General features: G+C 41.5%; 1 protein-coding gene across 1 annotated transcript; it reads left to right on the top strand.

The window, feature by feature from the left end:
- The first annotated feature begins 3,490 nt into the window (after positions 1-3,490).
- LOC127976988 (uncharacterized) lies at positions 3,491-10,878 on the top strand. The gene is made up of 3 exons (XM_052581591.1): positions 3,491-8,951; positions 9,248-9,362; positions 9,751-10,878. The coding sequence occupies exons 1-3, from the start codon at positions 8,788-8,790 to the stop codon at positions 10,276-10,278; spliced, it is 807 nt and encodes a 268-aa protein (XP_052437551.1). The 5' UTR covers positions 3,491-8,787; the 3' UTR covers positions 10,279-10,878.
- The last annotated feature ends 13,008 nt before the right edge of the window (positions 10,879-23,886 follow it).

Below are 23,886 nucleotides of genomic sequence, written 5' to 3'. Positions count from 1 at the left end.
ACGCTGCACCTCTTTGAGGGACTGAGGTACAGGAAACTCACAAACTGCAGACACTTTGGATGAATCCATCTTAATTCCTTCACCAGAAAAAAAGATGTCCTTAGAATGTAAGAATTTTTTTTAAAAAAAGGTACATTCCTGAAGTTTTAGAGTGAGGCCTGCATTACGGAGACAACTGAACACTTGATCGAGATGTTCTAAGTGTTTTTCTTCATTTTCGGAGTACACTACTACATCATCGTTGTAGATCAGGCAACAATTTCCTTCAGTTCTCGAAATACATGCTCCATCATTCTTTGAAAAGACGCAGCAGCTTGTTTCAGGCCGAAAGGAAGAAGCAAAAATTCAAAAAGACCTGCAGATGTAACTAAAGCAGTCTTCTGTATGCTGTCTGGTTCCATATCCATTTGCCAATAGCCGGTTTTAAAATCAATTGTACTGAACACTGTCACTCCATGTAATGATTCCAAAATGTCCTGAATTTGGGGCACAGGGTAAGCATCTAGGTAAGTCTTTGAATTTAAACCCCGGTAGTCCACGCATAACCTTGATCCTCCATTCTTTTTAGGCACTACTACTACTGGTGATGCCCACAGGGAAGTTGATGGATGGATTATTTTCTTGTCTAATAGCTCTTTGATTTCTGCTTTTATAAACTGTTGTTTTTCTATTGACACTCTATATGATCTTTTTCTGACTGGAACTTCATTGGTAGTGATAATTCGATGTTTGACTACGGTTGACCAATCTCATTAGTGCACACTGTTTGCCATTTCAACATTAGCTCTTTCAGCGACTCTTTGTTCCATTGCTCAGTGTCAGTTTTTTTTTGGACTAACTAATATATTGACTGTAGAGTATCATCTGAAACTCTAGGAGAAGATAATGCAAGGTAGAAATGTACTAATGAACCAGATACCTGAGGCAGGAAAGGGAAATTTAAATCTTCATCTGCATCTTTCAATCAGTCGATATTGAGATCTTCTGAAATCTAGAATGATCCCTGAGGACAACATAAAATCCATTACAAGAATGATAGGTACCATCAAATCTGCATCTCTCATAATTTAGAAGGTCAGGTGGTAACACTTTAGAATAAGGTTCCATTAGTTAATGTTAGTTAATGTATTAATTAACATGAACAAACAATGAATAATACATTTATTACTGTATTTATTCATCTTCGTTAATGTTAGTTAATGAAAATACAGTTTTTCATTGTTAGTTCATGGTAATTCACAGTGCATTAACTAATGTTAACAAGCACAACTTTTGATTTAAATAATGCATTAGTAAATGTTGAAATTAACATGAACTAAGACTTATAAATGCTGTAGAAGGATTGTTCTTGCTTAGTTCATGTTAACGAAAGTAGTTAACTAACATTAACTAATGGAACCTTATTCTAAAGTGTTACCGGTCAGGTCCATTGTTCACCCATGGAATTCACAATGCAGTAATAAAAGCTGCTTTTAGGAATTTCATGAGTTTTCCTGCCCATCCAGTCCTGATGGTTGATGGGAAACAAACATTAATTTCTGTCCTCGATGGAGGCTCAACCCCGAGACTCAGCCTGAGCTCTGAGTTCAATCCTTCATTGTGCTACTGCCTATAGAGGGAGGATAAGAGAAAGACAGGAGGAGATGGGGAGGTGGGAGGTGCAGTGAGAGCCGTGAATATGCTTATAGAGGCTCGTGATGATGACTGAATGATTAGGTTCCTCCTGTTTGGAGCTTGATTTTGACCCAGTGCATTGAACACCTTGGGTCTTTGAAATCTTGATGTATACTTTCTTGAGTTCAGCATGAACCAGCCATGAGGACTGATGATGGATTCCTGTTGTGTCAAGCAAGTTGAGGCACAAAACCTCTGATTCCTGCCATCATACACATAATACAGCAAATCTTTAGAAGTCTTCTGTAATCGTGCAGATCAACGGTGAGCTTCAGATCAGAAGAAATACAATATATAAAGGTACCTGGACTTTATTAGTCAGTCAGTAATCTTCATGTCTGTGATCATCTAAAGATGTTCCAGCTGTATTAATATGTCCTGTCACACATCACTAAATTAATATTCAACTCTCTCAGTTCTGTTGATCCAAACATAAAGATGCATCGTTTTCAGTTGTAAACCTTATTAGCTGATCTGTTGTTCAGGCATGTGAACCACAAACTGCATAACATAAGCTTCAAGTCTTCATGAAAATGTTCTTGCATGTTTTGTCAAATGTGAACTCCCAACTTTTCCTTCAGTCCATTGCAACTCTTCAGTTTGATGTTACACTCCACAAACATTACTTCTGTTTCAAAACAAGTTGAACATGTAACTTAACATTTAGTCTTATTCTAAGATGGTGTTTTTCTTTAGCTACAGTACTGTGACGAGTGGGGCAGGGCCGAGGGACGTGGGAACGAGTGAGGCCGGTGGAGTGATTTGAGATGAGCGACACCTGCGACACTCACCGGTCTCGAGTCCCACGGAGGAGATGGAAGGATATAAAACAGGAGCGACAACAGTGAAGGACGAGAGAGGAACAGGCCTGGGCTTTATTTTATGTTTTGGTTTTTATCTGTGCGCATCAGTCGTCCGTGAGGGGCTGATGCACTGTTTTGTGTTTATTTTGAATTATTAAAGTTTCAGTTTGATTGTCTGCCGGTTCCCGCCTCCTTCTTCCGGATGAATATGAAGGTTTTATTATTACAGTGGCCGCCCGCGATGTGGAGGGGCGGCTGCCATCCGTGAGGGAGCAGAGGAGTGTCGTGCCTTCCGCCGAGGGCCGTCCAGTGCCACTACCAGGCACCGCGGAGGAGATCACCCAGCTGGTGAGGGCCGATAGATAGTGCCAGTGATAGAAACAGCAGGCAAAAAAGTGGAGCGGACTGAATCCAGAAGAGCTACTGAAACAGAAGCAGCTTCAGACAGACAGGATGAAAGACAACATAAAGGATGAATGCAGGAGGATGAAGGCATCTGTCCATGTGAAGTTACTGTGGATCTGATGTTTTAGATTGTCTGCAGTGTTTGATTTCTCAGGTCCATTTCATGATGTTTTACAGCAGTGTGATTGATTCGATTACAGATGCTCCTGCTGAGATATTTTCTTTCTTAACAGACAGCGCTCCAGTCTGTTGATGACTTGCAAGATTACACTCTTCATTCATCTTTCTTGATTAGGAATCATATTGAATATTGTTATTGCAGTAAAAGAGGATTTTTAACATTCAGGTGTTTCATATAATCCACTGCTATATGTAATCAACTCGAGTCTCAACTAGAGATTTATGAATCAGAGAGAAATATTGCCTCATATCATGATTCTTAGATTAAAGCGAGTGTCACACTACAGCATTCACACTGCTGCCATAAGATCGTGTGGGTGTTTTATTGCAGAGGTAGAGAAATCAGGATGAATTATTGATCAGTGAAGCTGTAATGGAAGAAAGAGAGAGGCTTATTGTATGGAGCCAAATCATCATTTAAGTGTCTGGGGGAATGTGTGTGTGTGTGTGTGTGTGTGTGTGCTATTTATGAATGTGTTTGTGTATGTAAGTATATATGTGACCCTGGACCACAAAAACAGTCACAAGTGTCAATTTCTTAAAGTGAGAATTATGTTAACAAATAACTAACACATTTTGTAAGGATAGAATAATATTTGGCTGAGATACAACTGTTGAAAAAATCTGGAATCTGAGGGTGCAAAAACATCAAAATATCGAGAAAAGTCACCTTTAAAGTTGTCCAAATGAAGATCTTAGCAATGTATTTTAAAAATCTAAAATTAAGTTTAAATATGTTTACGGTAGGAAATTTGCATCTTCACGTAGTTTTATAACAAAGTTCGGGAGAAGCAGTCGCAGTTCATTAACCTGATTAACACAAGTGGAGACCAATCAGTAATCAACTCATGACAAGGCATAAATAACAGCAGAACCTACCTCTGTTCATTGACAGTTTTCAGCAGTCAACAGCTCTTCAGCTCTCCTCTCTGCAAACCATGTCGAAAAAACCAAGCTCTTCATCTGATGAAGAAGTGAACATCGCCAGGTATGCACCTTCGCATTCCGAAGGCCACACGACCATCCTTCCTACGCCGGACGTCGCACCTGAGCCCCAGGCTTCTCCTCGCGGCCGCACACCGGCCTGATCAGACCTGCGCTCACCAAGACGCCGAGGCCAGCCTTCACCACCCCTGGCAAGACTGCCATCTTCTCCAGCATCCTCCTACCGCTCGGCCACCCTGACGATCCCACCTATCGGGAAATGGACCGTAGCTGGATTAAGGAAAGCGCTGAAGAATGCAGACATACAGGCTTCAAGGAAAATGCACAAAGCGGAGCTGTACGATCTGTATGTCTCGTTACAAGCAACACCTAAGACAACCCACAGACCAAGCAAATCCCGCACTGCCCGAAACTCACCGGTCCAGTCCCCACCGTCGGGTTCCCGCACAAGATCCGGCTTGCTTCATCAATCGACCCGGAGGAACAAGCATTAAGCGAGCCTGGGCCGCCCCCCTCAGTCCGCCAGGGCAGGTTCACTTCCTGAGGAGGCCCAGCCCTCCACCACCGCTTACACCGCAGCAGCGCAGTATGCCGCCGGGCCCAGCAGCCCCCCCACAGCTACTCACTCAGGCACTCCCGCCGTTTATAACCCTTTTCCCTTTCAGTGGCCTCCAGCTCCTCTCGCAGACGCTAGCGCGAAGCTACTGACACTGACGCGGGCCCGCCCCCGCCGGCAGCTCATGCCTATAATCCTTCCTATCACCCTTCCTTTCCTCCACATCATCCAAATAATTTTTCTCTTCAAACTTCAACAGGTCATCAAAGTGCGAGGCCTCCGATGACAGTTACAGACCCGGCGCATACCCTCCCCAGCTATTCACTCCAAACTAAAAACCAATACTCTCTTTCCACAGCAATACAGATGCCCATTCTGTCCAATGCTGTCGAAATGGAGCCACCTCACGTGTCACAAAACATCCTGGCACAGATCCTCGCAGGTATGGACGTAGATCTTTCATCTCTACTCTCTCTGCTACCCGCATACCAATCAGACAGGCAAATAGACTGCGGGGACTTCTCAGTCACTTTAAAAAATCCAACCACCCACTCATCCCGCCTACTGTCATTTCCTGAATTAACCATCGCTTTCGCTAGATACACAGAAATTATCTGTTCAGCTTTCCCCCCACAGGCGGCACAAACTGAATGATTATTTGGCTATAATAGCAGAGCTCGCGCTGTCCTATGGGAGCAGGCATTTCTACACCTATCACAAACTCTTTTCAGCTAAGAGTGCAGTATGAGTCGCCCAGTGGAACCAGTGCACATACTGGGGGGCTCTCGACCAGGATCTCCACAGCAGAGTATTTCTGGGCTGTAAAAACATTTCCTGTGCAGTTGGCAGGTCAGTGGCACACTCAACCATGTTGTGCCCCCAAGTTAATCCTTCTGTTCCACCCTACTCAGTAACCAGCCCAGTGATATCCACCAGCTATGTGCCACGTCCTGCAACAGCCTTAGCTAATCAAAGATTTAAAAACCCCTCCTTTGAAGGAATCAGGCAGCCCTGCAACCAGTTTAACGCTGGTAAATGCACCAAATCGCGCTGCCGGTACCTACATGTTTGTAGTTTCTGCGGCAGCGCTCATGCCCGCTTCGTGTGCCCAGTGTACAAATCTGCTAATAAAAATTCAAAAAATTACTCATCGACTCCTGTAAATATTTCACGCATGCACGCTGAACTAGCTCATCATCCGGACCCCGAATTTACCAAATACCTGCTGACAGGCCTCGAAAACGGCTTTAAACCCGGCGCAGAATGCCCGCTCTCACAGAACACTATCTGTAATAATCTTCAGTCCGCCCTAACAGAACCTTAAGTCGTCGACAATCTGATTAAAAAAGAAGTCGAATCTGGTTTCATGATCGGCCCTTTCGACACTCCCCCATTCAACACGTTTCGTATCAGCCCCATCGGAGTGGCTACAAGAAAATTTTCGAGTAAAAAACGTTTCATAATCGACTTATCGGCCCCGCATAATTCCCCGTTTCCAAGCATTAACAGCTTAATTCCTCTCGGTGAAAGACATAGATCAAGCAATCGACATGGTTAAAATCGCAGGTCGGGGTGCTTGGCTCGCAAAAATCGACATTACTTCAGCCTTCAAAATTATGCCTATCCATCCAGATTAATGGCATCTTTTTGGAGTGCGCTGGCGTGGGAAATACTACTTCGCCGTACGCCTAACCTTCGGAGGCAAAAGCAGCCCAAAAATTTTCAACATGCTATCAGAAGCAGTTTGCTGGATCTTGTCAAATAATTACGCCCCCCCGAAGCCATACACGCCGCCCCCTCGGTTGGTTTCGGAGGATTTTACCAAGGTCGCTGGTTCGCGTCTCCTTGGCCACCACATTTACAGGACATACCTCTATCCTCTGCGTTATTTGAGATCTACCCCATAGTAGTAGCAGCCTTTCTGTGGGGAAAAGAATGGACCACTAGCAGCATTCTGGTGCATTGTGACAATGATGCAACAGTGCATTGCATTAATAAAGGCCGCTCTCATTCACAGGCTATAATGCCTCTTTTAAGACGCCTCACCTGGATCTCAGCGTGCGACCAGTTCATCTTAGTCGCCAAACACGTTCCGGGCTCAGAAAATCAAATCGCTGATTCTCTCTCTCGCTTTCTGTTTCAGAAATTCAGGATGCTGGCTCCAGGGGCGGACAATTTCCCAACGCCCGTTCCTCCATATTCAGAACTGATATTACCGTAACACATCCGCTAAAACCCCTCCTCGACACATCACTCGACACAATCCTCCAAGCAGTTTCCCCCACAACCCTACAAACCTACGTGAGCGCGTGGAGATGTTTTAAATCATTCCACGTATCCTATAATTTACCATTCCCAGACTTTTCTCTCCTCACAATCACTTCATTCATATCCTACCTTAACAGCATCAAGAGCCTGCAAGTCGGCTCTATCAAAGGGTATCTGAGTGGCATTCAATTTTTCCACAAACTGATATACAGCGCCCCCTCACCTGAGATAAATAATTCACAAACCTCCCTCTTAATCAAAGGAATTCAACGATCCCAGCCAAACCGTCCCGACACCAGACAACCCATAACATTAGATATCCTCACCGGCAGCGGCTCGCCCATAGAGGGCGCTGGGGCGCCGACCTCCCTGTCAGTTTTTATTTTTATTTAATTTTTTATTTAATAATAATAAGCTTTTAATAATCTCTCATTTTGAAAAATAATCTGTGTTAATGACATGCTATTAATGGTTTTACTTTAGAATGTGTTTAGAACTCTCCAGAATGATATTTGCATTCACTTCATGTTGGTGTAGTCTTCCCTGGGCTCCAGTTCGCTCAGTCCTACAGTGCTGGAATTTAAGCCAATGGATACCCTGTTGCTACGCAAGAAAGTTTATATTTTGCCAATCATGGTCGTCTAATTTTATGGTTTGGGGGCTCTGAAAATATAGCCCGTGATTAGAGCAGTGCACCTGCTGCACCACGGGATATTTACCTCAGAGGAGTACGAGTGCAGTATGGAGGCGCCGATGAAGTCGAGTAGCTTTAATGAAGTCGTGGGAGTTGAGCTAGCCCCAAATTCAGTTAAATCTCTACACCTGTATCCATTTGAAAGAAGAACATTAGCGGAAAAACTAATTGTAAAAGAACTCGGACCAGACAAGCCAGAAGTGAATATAACCCAACAGGCACGAGAAAAGGAGAAAACCTACAAGAGATCATTTTCCCGAGGTTGGTTCAATCGAAACCTTTGGCTTACTAGCTGTGGTTACGCCAATGCAATCTTTTGCTTTCCTTGCTTACTGTTTAAATCAAGTGCTTGTGATAGCTCGTGGACACAGACAGGGGTAACAGACCTGAAACATATGTCAGAACGCATTAAGAAACACGAACGGGCAAGAGTGCATATGGACAACTCTGTGAAGCTAGCCATGCTAGGCCGAATTAGCATAGCCACACAGCTAGATGAGGGACACCGCATTGCGATAACAAGGCACAACGAAGAGGTGGACAGGAATCGGCATATTTTGTCAAAGATCATTGATGCCGTGAAATTTTGTGGTGCCTTTGAACTTGCTTTGCGTGGTCACGATGAGAGTGACGCATCAGAAAACCCTGGCAATCTTCCTGGGTCTAATTGATCTCATGGCCTCAATCGACCGCGAGTTGGAGGTGCACCTGGAGAACGCCACTGTGTTTAAAGGCACTTCGAAGACCGTGCAAAATGAACTGTTAGACTGCATGTTGTCAGTTCTCAGAGACCGCATTCTGGAAGAGGTGAAACAGTCGGACTATATTGCCATTCAGGCATACGAGACAACCGACATATGCACTCATTGCCAGCTTGTGCTTGTGTTACGGTACATAGATGGCCACAACAACATTCAAGAACGCTTTTTTGAGTTTATCGCGCTTCCAAATGCGACCGCTGATACGATTGCCACTGCATTATTGGAAAGACTGAGCACCATCCTTCCTGTGGGACAAGAGGGAAAATTAATTGCCCAGGCCTATGATGGTGCCGCAGTGATGAGGGGTGCTTCTGGTGGAGTGCAGCGTAAAGTGCAAGACGTCTATGGGAGTGCATATTACGTTCACTGTTATGCGCATCAGTTGAACCTCATTATGCAGCAGGCAACATCCCACATCCCAAAGATCGGACAGTTTTTTTCAGATGTAGGGGGGTTTTCTACATTTTTGATGCCATATCGAAGAGAGAGGCCTGGGGTTGTATGAGAATGTTGGAAGATGAGGTTTTCTGTTTCATCCTGGCGTTATTCCACAAAATCATGCCACATGTAGACATGCTGTTTAACCATCTGCAGAAGAGGAACATAGACTCTGTCTTCATCGCAGGGATCATCCAGAGGTTCACTCACAGCATTCAGGCCATCAGGTAGGCTATGATTTTGCATATTGGCTGAAAACATGCTTATGTAGCCTAAACAATAAAAACATAAATCCACATGGCTGAGTACAATAGAACCTATCATAAATATCACAATTTCACCAACATGTTAGACTAGTGAATTTATTTGTGATGAATCTAGATAACATTGACTAGGCCCAACACAACAATAGCACATATTTTAATACAGTTTTATTAAAATTATTTTTATATCTCCAGCAAGTTTGTTTCTGATACAGTAATTTCAGGGTGGACAGTGACTTGTGAAACTTATTTTGGATCAGGGACTCCGTTCCTTCTCTAGTTGAGGATGAGGAGTATAGGGGACCTGTACAGAAACCACCCCTGAAGAAACGGAGGGCAATGGGAGAAGAAACGCAACAGCATCTGGCAATAGAGGTAAGCAGTAACAGAAATTCTATATCTGTATTCTATTAGCAAACATGTGTTCATGTTTGTTTGAACATTTTTGTATTTTGAATTGTCATTATTAGACATATCTATCTACTGGAGAATGCAGAAATTATAAAAAAAATTTCACATTTGTGCTTTTATTAATTATTGTGTATATGGTGTGTATGTGTGAGAATGACACAGACAGCCAATAAAGCTTAGAGAGAGAGAGAGAGAGAGAGAGTGAGTGTGTGTGTGTGAGACAGAGAGACTGAGTGGATAAGAGAATGACAGCTAGTGTGTGTATTATAATTAATAAAACTTACTTGCTCATAACAAAATTGTATCTTAATGTTTTGTGCTTACTTTTCTACAATTATGTATCGTTGCATAGGTATGTGATACCATTATGAGCCATGCCAAGGAGAGGTGTTCTTTCACCAATCATCTCATCAGTGCCACTCTGTTGCAAGGAGACTTGTTTCCACAACACAGCAGAAAGTTCCCGGATTCAGCACTAGGAACCACGGTGGATGCCTATCCCATGTTGGACAAAGCCAGACTTAAAACAGAACTGTCCCTGATCTATGAAAATGAGGACTTCCAGGGTTGCAGTGGTGCACTGGCTCTCTTTCAGGTTGTAATGGAAAATAACCTTCAAGACACATTCACCGAAACTGTAAGTCTTCTCAAGATCCTCATCACCACACCAATGACAACAGCAGAATCAGAGAGGTGCTTCTCTACTTTAAAGAGGATACAGACTTTCCTTAGGAACACGATGGCACAAGATCGCCTCAACGCTCTGGCTATGCTCTCTATAGAGAAAAAACTCACACGGGACATTCCAGATTTCAACACAAGGGTCATTGAGAGATTTGCCACTCAGAAAGACAGACGAGCAAAGTTCCTGTACAAATAAGAGTTCTCCATCCCCTTCACTCTCACTCACACATTCACTCCATCTACTTCTCTCATACACAAATCTAACTGTCACAGACACCATATGTTAGTCTCCCTCTACTCTTTACTCTCTCTCTCTCTCTCTCTCTCACCCTCCCATCGCTCTCCAACAGATTACAAGCAATATTATTGATTAAATAAAAAAAAAATAGAATTTAGTCATTAAATTAATTCCTTAAAAGTTAACCATTTAAAATGAGTAAAATGTACACATTTTTTTAAACAAATATCTGAATTAAAAAATCTTTCTTTTTTATTGCCAACATTGAAGACACCTGATGTTAACGAGCAGAGTTAACTAACTTCTGAGTTTAACTTTAGTAATTATAGCAGCACTGGCCTAGTACAACATAATATTTTTAACTTTCACAATGTAATCCATTTTATGATGTTATAAAGCATGTTGCAGTGCATTCTGGGCACAGAACATGCTTTATAATTGTCACCATTGTTGAGATTCACAGGCTGATTCTTGATGTCTGTCTCTCTTTTTTGTATAAGAGAAACTTTTTAGAAATTATTTGGATTACATTGTAAATATAGCGTATTATTCATTTTTATGCTGTCATTCTCTTACTCACTCAGTCTCTCTCTCCCTCACAGTCACACACATCATATTTCACACACATTTGCCATTAAAATAGTGATCTCAATATGAAATGTAACAGTATATTTGCTTTTTTTGTTTTGAAGTTCTGAGCTGGATTACTGTGTTTCCATACTAGTTAAAATGTTGAAATCATCTTTCTTCTCATACTTGGTGTTCTTCAAGGATGTTGTCCCACCCTTTCTTTGAGAGCCTTCTCTCTTTCTCTAGTATCAACACAGACTGTTATCCATTATCCAATTTGTCTACAGTGAAGTTTTAAAGATATGTAGTCTACAGCTGGGGATTGATTAAAGAACTAGATTGTTGTATTCCCTATTATAATTTATTGTTATGCGTTTGCACTTTTTCTATCTGGACACGGAGCATAATAAACTTGCAACTTGTTCATTATCATTACCTGTGAAACTGTTGATTTCTACATGGCAGTTCAATTAATATTGTCTTTTTAGACCATTGGTATTGACTGGTTTGAGTTATAAGCAAGGGACATGGGTGGCCTAAAATGCACCAGAATGCAGGAAATCACAACTATGAAAGAAAAAAAATTATGGGGGAGGAGCCCCCAGACCCCCCACTTTAACAGCCCCACCTAAAATATTTTTCACCAGCCGCCACTGATCCTCACCCAATGCATTTACACCCTCCACAACGGCTACCTGTCTCTCCATATCACCCGCACTTTAGATGCCATGTTCATTTTAGCCTTTTTCGGTTTCCTTAGATGCTCGGAACTCGCCATCACCTCCAAATTCCATCCTAAAACCCACCCCACCATCTCAGACTTATCAGTCATAGACAACGAAACCATATCATATTTGATTAAACAAAGTAAGACAGATCAAACCAAAAAAGGCCATTTCATTTACATTTTCTCATCACCCATCCAACCATTCCAAGCCGTTCTGGCATACCTCCAGTGGAGAACTTCCCAAGCTAAATCCCATCTCGATCCCCTATTCATAGACGAATCCAACAAACCAGTCACCCGCTTCTGGTTTCAGAAACATCTCAAATCCGTCCTCCAACACTCAGGAATCCCAGCAAAAAACTTCTCAAGCCACTCTTTCCGCATTGGGGCAGCAACCTCAGCAGCTCAAAAAGGTCTCTCCCAGCAGCAGATCCAAGCTCAGATGCCTTCCAAAGCTACATAAGAACCAACTGTTTCCACATAAAAAAAGTCCACCAAACCCTCATCGAGTAAAACACGCAAAAAAAAAAAAAAAAAAAATATATATATATATATATATATATATATATATATATATATATATATATATATATCTGCTCTTTTTCCCCCGCATGTCCAGCGAGCACGAGCCTCCCAGCGGATGCAGTAAATATCTATTTTTTCATTATTATTTTTCTTCCCTCTGTCTGTCCAGCGAGCCTCAGTCTCCCAGCGGACGCAGAAATACCTATTTGTCTCCTCTATCAGTCCGCGAGCACTAGTCTCACAGCAGACTCAATAACCTCTATTTTTCCTCTGTTTGTCCAGCAAGCACTAGTCTCTCAGTGGATGCAGTAAATATCTAATTCCTTCTACCTGTCCAGTGGGCCTCAGTCTCCCAGCGGACACCGTAAATACCTATTTTTCCTCTGCCTGTCCAGCGAGCACTAGTCTCTCAGCGGACGCAGTATGCATCCATCTCTTCCTGTTCTTCGTCCAGCAAGCCCAGTCTTCCAGCGGACGCAGGGACATAATTCGTTTCCAAAATCTGTCCAGCGAGCATCAGCCTCACAGGCAGACGGTATAACCTGTCTTCCCGACATCGTAACCGCTTCTTCCTCATCTATCAACCAATAGGACATGCCTGCTCCTCTGCTTCTGCCAGAGGCAACGCGAAATCTCCTGGTCAACGACCACCCTAAAAAAAAAAAAAAAAAAAAAAACTTCAGCCCGCCAAATCTCTGCGCTTTGGGGGGTTCGTAGTCCGGCAGCTGTCCTTTTGCTCTCTTGTTTTAGGAGGAGTACTCTGGGTTCGGGCCACATCCCGAGCTCGGAGCCCTCCACCCGGACAGCACGCCAAATACACATAAACTTACTGAATTAATATACGTAGATGTGAACTCGTGAAATGTAACATGATTTTGTACTTAATATCCTAAAGATTTTTGGCATAACAGAAAAATGTACAATTTTGACCCATACAATGAATTGTTGGCTATTGCTACAAAATACCTGTGATACTGATGATGTTTTTATGCTGCAGGGACACATGAGATCTTTCCTCTGAGAATGTGATGTGAGTCCAATTACATCAGAAAGAGTAGAAGCAGCTACTGGGTCCAAAAACATCTCAAATCAATCTGAACACATCTGAAGCTGAACTACTTCTGTTACTATTAGAAAAGAGAAACTGAAGCAGAAGTGATATTCAGTAATAGATATAACTGTTAAAACAACTAACCACATCTATTTGTAAAATAATTATTTGTCAAACAGGTGTGTATGTTAGATATGGTCACATGACTGTAATGATGTGTTTCATTCACACAGTTCAGTATGTTCAGAGTGGAAAACTAAAAGAACACTACATACTGTATACTAATAAAAAAAGAATCAGTATTTTAAACAGAAAACATCATCCAGTAATACATGTATCAAACAGTACTTTTACTTTGTCACATGACACATTACAGAGTTAATTGGTATTAACAAAGGTTCAGAGCAGAATCACCTGACTTCTAAAAACCTCCATATATACCGGGCCACTTCATACCGCACTGCTAGTCTCATTCTTTCAAAGGCCAGGTGGACTTGCCTGGGCTGGACGGCGCTCTGTTCGATTCAGTATCAATGGCGACACTCAAAGATCACCTCTTATCATCCCGATCGCAGTCTCTTTCGGAGCGGTCGCACACATTCTGGGCCACTACTCCCAGGCTCCTCTCGGGAGGCTTCTGAGCTGTTCCCGGTCTACACCCTCTCCGTCAGTGGGATCCGCGGGCCGAGATCACCTTCATCGCTTGCGTTTTTTAGAATCCAGAGCCAATGACAACTGAACCACGGGTCGCCTTCAACACGCACTTGAATCCAAGGTATTCAAATCGTGCAGATAACAAACATTTATTTCAACTATATTCAGTATCAATAAAACTTCTGTCATGACAAACTCAGCACTTCCGGCAACTCCAAGGGAGTCACTCTCCGTCACACGTGACGTCACGAGAATTCTCCTCCACAACATCAAAAGCAGCACCCCCTAGCTTCAGGTAAGACGTAATTCCACCTGCATTCACTCAGTCTGATCTCTCTTCTCTTCTCTATGCTCACAGTTTGCTTATAAAACTCCACTCACAAACATCCTTTCATCCCAACATCTATTTCTATACCTTAGCTGATAACCGCAATACAGCTCACAGCACAAAGACATGCAGACTGGTTAAATTAAACATTCTTAATTGTTCCCCCTTGACTCATATGTATTACATACTTGTGGACGGATCGATTTATGTATTAATTGATTTTCACCATGAAATATAGCCACATATGCTGGTATGGCTTAATAAGTATATAAACAAATAATCAGCAATACGGCTCCATCTAATAATTATCTATAGCTACTTCTAAATTCCAGATGCCCATTCACTGCACCTCACCCCATTCAAAATTAAAAGAGTGACACATCTTGGGTATTCTATAGTCTTTGCACACACAGACCAGCCGGTGTCCTTCAACCTCTAATTCTATTTCCAAATCTTCTAGTCATTCTCTCCCTGCCTCCCTCCATCTTGCAGCTAACAACAGCACCGTTATCTTATTCAGGCTAGATCAGTCAGTACGTACGCGCAGTCCTAAGCGCATGTCTAAGACCGCTGACTGTTTCTATAGCAAAAGGGACACTTCTAATGTCAGCTGCAGTGACACGCTGACTTACTGATCGGCTCTTTCATTCAGAGACCTATTGACCTATTGAGCATTGCATATTCTGTAGTGTTTGCTCACACAGACCAGGCAGTCTACTTCAACCTCCAATTCTATTTCCATAATCTCTTTCGATTCTCCCCCTCCCTCCCTCTCTTCCTCCCTCCCTTCCTGCATCTTGCAACACACTCCACTCACAAACATCCTTTCATCCCAACATCCCTTCTTCCACCCTTCCTTCAGCCTATTCTACCCTCTCTTTACCTCTCAATTGCACTCTCTCCTTACCTTCCCCTACCTCCTCCCCCTCCTATATCCTCTCATCCTCGACCCCCCCCCCCACTCAAAGACATCCTTTCATCCCAACATCCATTCTTCCAGCCTTCTTTCAGCCATTGTCAAGGCTGCCTCTCGTCTAACTGCAGGCGCCTTCACACCTGTGCATTCTGTGACGGAGCCATGTGAGAATCTCCTGCTCTCATAACACTACGACACCAGCAGACTGACTTGCAAAGCACCTCCGCACTCCTATCAAGAACCTGACATAATCGACAGGCCACTAGCAGAAAGAATTCAGAAAACGTCGACAGCTGTCAAAGGCTTACAAGGCTGCCCGTCATGATCGAAGCAGTGGGCAGAACGGTCAGCATTGAGACTGAGACTATTAACTTCAATATGGATAACAACATGGAGATGAAACGCAACATGGATAAAATCATGGAGAAGCTCACGGCTTTGTAAAAAGCAATTGGATCGATCAAAGACCAGAAATGGACAAAGAGAGTAGCCGTGGAAGTGGAATGCGGCTACTCGCCCCAAGACCAAACAATTGCAATTTTGTCTTCTTTCGGCTTCCCTCTACCAGCACTGGTCTCAGCCAAGGCCTCTGTGGGAGCAATAACAAACCTGGAAGAGCTCTGTAGTGAGTGATGATTGTTGTCTCTGTCTGGGACCTGAACAAGGCTGTCTCCATGGCAACTTGCTCTGACGCTATCACAATCTGCGGACTGAGGCACCTAGATTGCATCGCAACTCTCCAGGCCTACAGATACACAAACTCTAAGATACAGATACAGATACAGATATGCATTCTCCCCCAACCTCCCCCCATCAAATTCAATTCAAATTCAAATTCAAAAAAGCTTTATTGTCTATCCCCACAGGGGTAGAAAATTGTCTTTAGACAAGAGGCTCAACAAACAACATACAAACATACAACTATCAATACACAGCTAACAACAATACAATACAACAGACAACCACACAATTTAAGATAACCCCCTCCCCTATTTCCTATTTAAAATGTCAACGGCCGTCGGGATGAAAGACTTCTTATATTTGGCCTTTTTCGCCAAAGGTACTTTAAATCGTCTACCAGACGGAAGTAAATCAAATGAGCTGTGCAGAGGATGGGCAGAGTCTGTCACAATAGCAGATGCTTTCCTTTTTACTGCCACAATATAAAGATCAGACAGGTTTACTTGTTTCTCACCAATAATTTTAACAGCTATGTTTATAATCCTTAGAAGTCTATTTTTGCATTTAACAGAAAGAGAGTTATACCAGGATACAATGTTGAAAGTAAGCACAGATTCGATAAGGGATTTATACACCACAATCAGAATATCTTTTTTCATATTTAAAGCTCCTCAATTTCCTCAATAAGCCTAGACGTTGATATGCCTTCTTAAAGACACTTTCTGAGTGCTTTTCAAATTTATACTGGCAGTCAATTTCTGTACCCAGATATTTAAAAGATCCCACCTGCTCAACTTCCTCTCCATTAATTATCAAGGGTTTAAAATATGTGCGTGCATTAATTACCCCAGAGCACATTTCTTTGGTTTTGTCAATATTAAGCTGGAGAAAACTCCTTTGTCCAGGCCATGATAGAGTTGACAAAATCAAAATAAATGTCCAGTGATTGGGTACCTCTCATACATCCCACCAATGCCATATCATCTGCATATTTTATCAGCATCAAATTCTCATTATTACAGGTAATGTCATTTGTATAAATAGAAAAAAGTATCGGGGATAGAACACATCCCTGTGGAAGACCAGATTTTAAAACTACAATCTCTGACTTTTTACCATTTACTATCACGTGTTGGGGATGGTCCCGTAAAAAATTGTTAATCCATAAAATAAAGGTTTGATGCACATGAAGCTCCTCTAAACAACTCAAAAGTGTATTTATGTTCACTGTATGAAAAATCCCTCGCTTTCACCGCTTTGTACCGCCAGTCTGACAAGCGGGTCGTGACCAGCGCTTTAATAACTGCAGGGTAGGAAGGCTGTTGCCTGCACTGGATTACCTCGACCCCCCCCCCCCACACACACACACACACACACCAATTTCCATCCCCAGCTGCAAAGTCTTGTGTTTATGGTGTATGTGCTTTTGTTGCTGAGGTGTTTTTTGGTTCCCATACTGTACTCCCAAAAGGAGCATAGTCTGGGTGTTGTTGTTTTTTTTTCTCCTCACTTCCCTAATGTTATGCTGTATTTTTTCCTCAATTCCCTGTCTTCCCGTTCTGTCTACCCCATATTATGTATGTTGTGTATGTATGGACAGGTTGATGGCTAATTTCGCTGGTACTTGTGACTAGTGACAATAAAGGGCTACTACTACTACTTAGTCTCTCTTTCCGAAGCTACAACGGATTCTTACTAACAACCACAGTCTACTTACGTTCAGACTTCAGACAGTTGCACCTTCATCTGCACCACCATAATGAAGATATCCACACCAATCTACGTTTCACTGAGCTCTGCCTTCCATTATCAGAGTAGAAACCTCAAAGCCTCACCCTTTATCTGAGCTAGACAGATGTACTAAGCATCAGCTACCAGGACTTCTAGGCCACCTTACCAATGCCATCCAGAAAATACTTCAAGGGAAATCCTTCATATCAGACATTCAGACAAACCATCCCTTCACCTGCGACAGAGTCACATTAGATAAACACGTAATGGAATTGTGCCTCCGGCAACAAATGGAACAACTTTTTGTTAAATAATATCTACATCTCTCATCCAAGCTGCATCCAACTGTATACTGATGCAACACCCTAAATAGACTTCAGCAGTTAATATGGTGGCTGCTGGGTTGATTCTCAACAGCTTCCGGAATTCAGTTCCTACAGTCCACAGTCAAGAGCAGTCTCCACAGCATCATGAAATACCTCTCTGGCTTGAATTGTCTCAAAGCTTCCTTTCCCATCAACCGACCTGCCATCCATCTACAACTTCATATCTTATGCTCATTCCTTCCTCGGATCCCCATGTGCATTTTTAAACCTACTTGATCAACTATTCCTATGAATAACCACTGGCTACGATTGCCCAGCTTCTCTCATTCTTACACATTCATACTTCTAAAGGCTTACGAAAACAAGAACCTGTGTTAACCATCTAACGCCTGAACTAATTAACCTCTGCATCCTCTCCGCATGATCAGGCATTCTGAGCTCACACTTAACTCGGCTCTTCCCAACTTTGGGGGTCCTCATTGTCTGGCCAAAATATATGCTAGAGACGTTACCCCCACCCTGAATCTCTGTGAGCCATTAGCTCAAGATGCCCTGATCAACCTGACCATCATCCCATTCCTTTCGACCCTTCATCCCATTCCTTTGACCACTTAATCCTCTTTCTACTCTTCCCCAGTTTCATAGCTTGTTTGTGGCGTGGTCATATAGTGAAATGGAGTTAATTGGTATTAACAAAGATTCGGAGCAGAGTCACGCCACCCAAACAATCACCTGACTTCTAAAAACCTCCATATATACCGGGCCACCTCATACCGCACTGCTAGTCTCGTTCTCTCGAACTCACCCTTCCCTGCCTTTCTCATCCATTCAGACAACATTATCCCACATTTTATTTCTATCAGGTTGTTTCGGGGGGTCCTCAATGACTGGCTTAAATGTATGCTAGAGACGGTACCCCCACTCTGAGTCTCTCTGAACCATCAATTTTAAGATGCCCTGATCAACCTCTTTCTACTCTTTTTATAGCTTGTTTGTGGCGTGGTCCTAGCTAGTGAAAATGTTTATCAGGGTTGCCAAGTGTGTGGCTTTACTGCAGAATTGGACTACATTTACACACTTGCTGTGGGTTTTTGTGAAGTCCACTGGTCTCCCTGAAACACAATTTCATCGGAGGGGTTGACTCCGTATTATATCTGGTTATTGCACAGGTAACATTCAGTTAGATTCTCTTGATTGACCAGACTTGTCTGATTTCTAATATGTGCATTAGTTTTGTTTCTTGTAGTGGGTATACAGTATATTTACAGATCTGATTATTTAGAAAGTGTGTAAGCATATAGTGGCCCTAAAAGCATCAGGACAAAAATCACACTGAGAACATGAGACATTGCAGAAGGTAAAGCATGTGTAATTTATTTAAAGAGAGCACAAGCACACATTAATTCATTTTGTTAGCAAAATTCAATTCCATTTACACAAAATGGCAAAAGATGCCCAGAGAATATAAACACAGAGAGTCTTGTTTCATTGTCATCATCAGATAAATCTCATGCTGTGCATTAATAACCTGAAAGCTGCAGTGCTGAATCTGCAAGACGACACATCTGAACCCAGGGATCATGTCAAAAATGAGTGAAATGCCTTCGTTTAATGGATTTATGAAGGCAGTATGTCCTTCACTGCTTGTGATTTTCCACAAACCTGTGCCTTTTGTGCTGTGAATGCTGTGAAATGCATGTTTCTGGGCAACTTTTTCAACCTTTGATCTCATTTTCTCATGAGAAGTTAGTATCGTGGTTGCATGAGGAGTGTGTCTGCTAATTCTGCCTGCGGAGTCACTGATTGAGCTATGAGGCGCAGCCGGTCTATCAACCAATGTTGACAGGTGTGCTGCTGTTCATACCGTTCTTAGAGGACCTCTACATCCCTGAAAGACAGCGGAGACCAGGACAACTAGAGCCCAGATACAGATCCCCTGTAAAGACCTTGTCTCAGAGGAGCACCAGGACAAGACCACAGGAAACAGATGATTCTTCTGCACAATCTGACTTTGCTGCAGCCTGGAATTGAACTACTGGTTTCGTCTGGTCAGAGGAGAACTGACCCCAACTGAGCCTGGTTTCTCCCAAGGTTTTTTTCTCCATTCTGTCACCGATGGAGTTTCGGTTCCTTGCCGCTGTCGCCTCTGGCTTGCTTAGTTGGGGTCACTTCATCTACAGCGATATCATAGAAATTATTGCACAGATACTAATTAATATGAAACTGATCTGGAGAATGACATCACTGAATTCAATGATTAACTGCCTTTAACTGAAAACTGAGTGTTTACTATTGTCCTTCTGCATTATTGACACACTATTTTCCTGTTTAATACTGTAAAGCTGCATGATACAATCTGTATTGTTGAAAGCACTTTATAAATTAAGGTGAATTGACTTGACAAAAAGGTCACACTGGATTCTGTTACATCAGTGGTTCCCAAACCTGTCCTGGAGGACCCCCTGCCATGCACATTTTATATGTCTCTCTAATCAGACACACCCAATTTTGTTCTTGCAGTCTCTACTACGAGCTGATGAGTGGAATAATGGAGACATACAAAAGGTGCAGGGCAGGGGGCCTCCAGGACAGGTTTGGGAAACACTGTGCTAAATTCTTTGTGAAATATCCTGAAAATATAAAATTATTTATTAGTGTAAATGCTTTGAACAATAGTGTTGCTGCCCTTACTGCATTTACAAATGAAATCATAACACATTCTGATCGGTATATATAATGCTACCAGTAGTATTTGAAATGGCAAAGGAAATTCAATAAATTAATTCTTCTCAATTTTGTACATATTTATTTCCATTATTTCTCATAGGTATAGGAAATGTAGATCCAAATACAGGAATTTAATGACATGTTACATTTTTTCATTTCAAAATTGAATTCTGCTAAACGCTTCCATCAAGTTAAACATTTCACAAACAGAAGCTTGTTGGTTTCAAAATGATAAAATTATACAAATACTGTTAAAATGAAGATCTCTGAGATTCGACCGTGAGTTTGTGGTGGATCTGTTTTGTCAGTTTTAAAGGGATGATGAACTGCCTCTGCTTGTTATTTGTTACTGTTCTCTGAGTTTCACTTATAATGTTATCATGTTATAATGTTATGTTCATTTTTACATAAACAATTTCTTATCAATAGGCTATTTGCTGTCCTATTTTACCCCCCTCATCAGACTATAGACTAGGAAGGACACGCCCACTGCTGTGATTGGCTAACAGTTTGGTTAGCAGGCGCTTTTATCCAAAGTGACTTACAGTGCATTCAGGCTAACATTTTTTTTTTTTTACGTTTTTTTTTTTACTTAACACGTGTTCCCTGGGAATCAAGCTTATGCTGCTAACGCAATGCTCTACCACTTGAGCCACAGGAGCACATATGATTGATAGGCTACATTCCTCACAGATGAACGCTGCTGTGATTTAGGTTAAAAACGCAAAGATACTCATGTGATTCCTGTTAAATTAGCTGTAATAATAAACAAAGTAATAGTGATCAAATAATAATAACAGTTCCTCACACTTGTGTTGCAACTTTAATATTGGATCCAAAATGGCCACAGCATTTAGTTTCAATCTTTCTGAAAATCCTGTGTCGAATTGTGCCTTGTTTGTTAACAAATCATACAATCTTGTTTGAATCGCAAATAAAAATTAAGTCAACAAAGGACAGAGTTCTTATTAATGCGGTCTGTATCTTCTTTAAAAAGCCTTAACCCTAACATTGGGATCAGAAGGAAGACAAAGCTAACTGTTTTTCCACAGCTTGGCACTGCACAGCATCTTGTTGTCTTCAGAGCATCTTTATTGTTTGGTTTTGTGTAGACCTGGGGTCCGTTTAAATAAGATGGTTCATCCAACTCTGAGTTATAACTTGAACTTCTAGTTGACACTCTGAGATGGGAAACTCTTGAGTTTTTGGGTTCAGAAAAGCTGAATTGAGTTGACTCTGAAGCTGAGTAGGTTGACTGAGTTTAGCACGTGGACCAGGACTATGAATCAATGGAGCTCTGATATTACAATTCACCATGGCCAGGGCCATTTGAAGGAATTTGGGGGCCCCAAGCAAAATGGACATAGAGGCCCCCCGACCCCTTCACGCACGCAAAGCCTACAGGAACCACAGCATAGCCATACAGTTTAAGTTCACCCACACTTTATATAAATAAAAAAGGTTTACAGTGCAAATACTGCTTGAAAAAATAGTTTGGTGGGAATTCAATAGTGATTTGCAATAATATGACAGCACACACTTATCAGTTTAAACTCTGGGCTGTGCAGGATATCAGCTATAATTATATATTGTACTGTGAACAATGACAATAAAGTTGACAGATGAATTAAGTGCATTTAAGTGCCATTCAATTGGGGTTTTAAATAAAGCATTTTCTGAGATGCACATTAAACACAAAACATTGATTTAATTTATATTTAAATTACTGAAAATTAAGCAAACTTAACTTTTTGCTAAACAAAGGGGATTTACTATTAAAAATAAAACATGGAAGAAATTTTGAGTGATTAAACCTTAAAAAAAAAGTTAGATTTTTTTTTAGCAGTAGGCTATGTTCTGCTGAACAATAGTAATATATCTCTGGCAAATACTTGTCTAAAACAGGACTTTTATTTTGACGGGTTGATGTACCATTTATTCAAATCAAACGGTCAAATGCACATGAAGCGACTGTCAGAGCAGTTCTGGAGATGTTGTTCATGTGTTCACGTCTTTAGTGAGACACCAGATGCTGAAATTACCGCGAGCGTCACGTGCGCTTCAGTGTAAAGGAAGTCGCGCTTCTGCTCCATTCATTAACAGAGACGAGCAGAACATGCAGGATTCATATTTAAATAGACTGTTCCAGCTTAATATTTACAGATATTAGTACATATAGTGATTTGATGTAAGTGCAATGACCTATTTTTAATTAATTCATTCAAAATCGACACAAGCCACGCCAGGTCAGCTCGGGGCCCCAAGCAATTGCTTGGTTTGCCTGCCTTGTCTTTTACTGTCTATGGTCGCGACGGGCCTGACCATGGCAACAGCTCCTGACAAAAATACATCTGCATACTTCAGACTCAATACAAGTTTAATTCTTATAACTGCTATAATATCACAGGTGATAACTGACAGAACGATAGGTTATTGAACTAATAGTCTATTCATGGTATCTCACGGGCAATATATATATATATATATATATATATATATATATATATATATATAATTTAATTGCAGTTTTTTATTTTGCAAATGATTTGCCAATAGGGTAAGAAAAATACGGCAGTGGCTATTTACACTAAGTGGAATTAACATACTTTCTTAGTGATAGATCCTATTTACAGTAGGCTAAGTGCAAATAGCTCTAGATGCTGTTTACAGTTTACAGTTTTCTTTGCAACAAGCTAAGTGTCAATAATAATTAGATGCTCTTTATACTTTATACTGGCAGATACGTAATTTTTGCACCTTAGTATTGTTGAATATTAACAGGATGCAATAGTAACAGATTGTAAATGATTACGCTTACTAAAACTATGAATACTTTTATCATTATTAAACACTCGTTAGGCACTTATTTATTTTTTATTGAAAATAAACTCTAATGTGATATATGATGGGATAAGTAAGAAGAAACCTGTCAATCTTATTAAAAGCCAGTTCTCAGCACCATACACGTTGCTGTCTACACTAATGAAGCCATTATTCACGCAAGTCGTTTTTAACCTTGTGTGACAGTGAATGAATGAATGAATGAATGAATGAATGAGTGGAGTATGAACTTCGCTTGTACTTTAAAAAGGGGGATTAGACCAAAAGAAACTCTGGATTTACCAAAGAAAACCTGCTCCTGACCAGGTTAGGTTCACGAAATTAGTTATCACAGTAACTGACTGTATTAGATACCTTTCTTTCGGAAACGGGCTTGACTTATCCTGCTTTATTGGGTTTGACAAATCTCCCATTCTGAAATGGAAAACCCAGAGTTTTCCTCATTTCAGGGTTAACATACTCAGCGTTTTCACTTAACCTCCTTTCTGA

Source organism: Carassius gibelio, chromosome B18 (genome assembly GCF_023724105.1).
Source record: "Carassius gibelio isolate Cgi1373 ecotype wild population from Czech Republic chromosome B18, carGib1.2-hapl.c, whole genome shotgun sequence".
In the NCBI taxonomy this organism is placed as follows: Eukaryota; Metazoa; Chordata; class Actinopteri; order Cypriniformes; family Cyprinidae; genus Carassius; species Carassius gibelio.
Note: the sequence above shows the minus strand (reverse complement) of the source record. Positions and strands in the feature narration are given on the sequence as shown.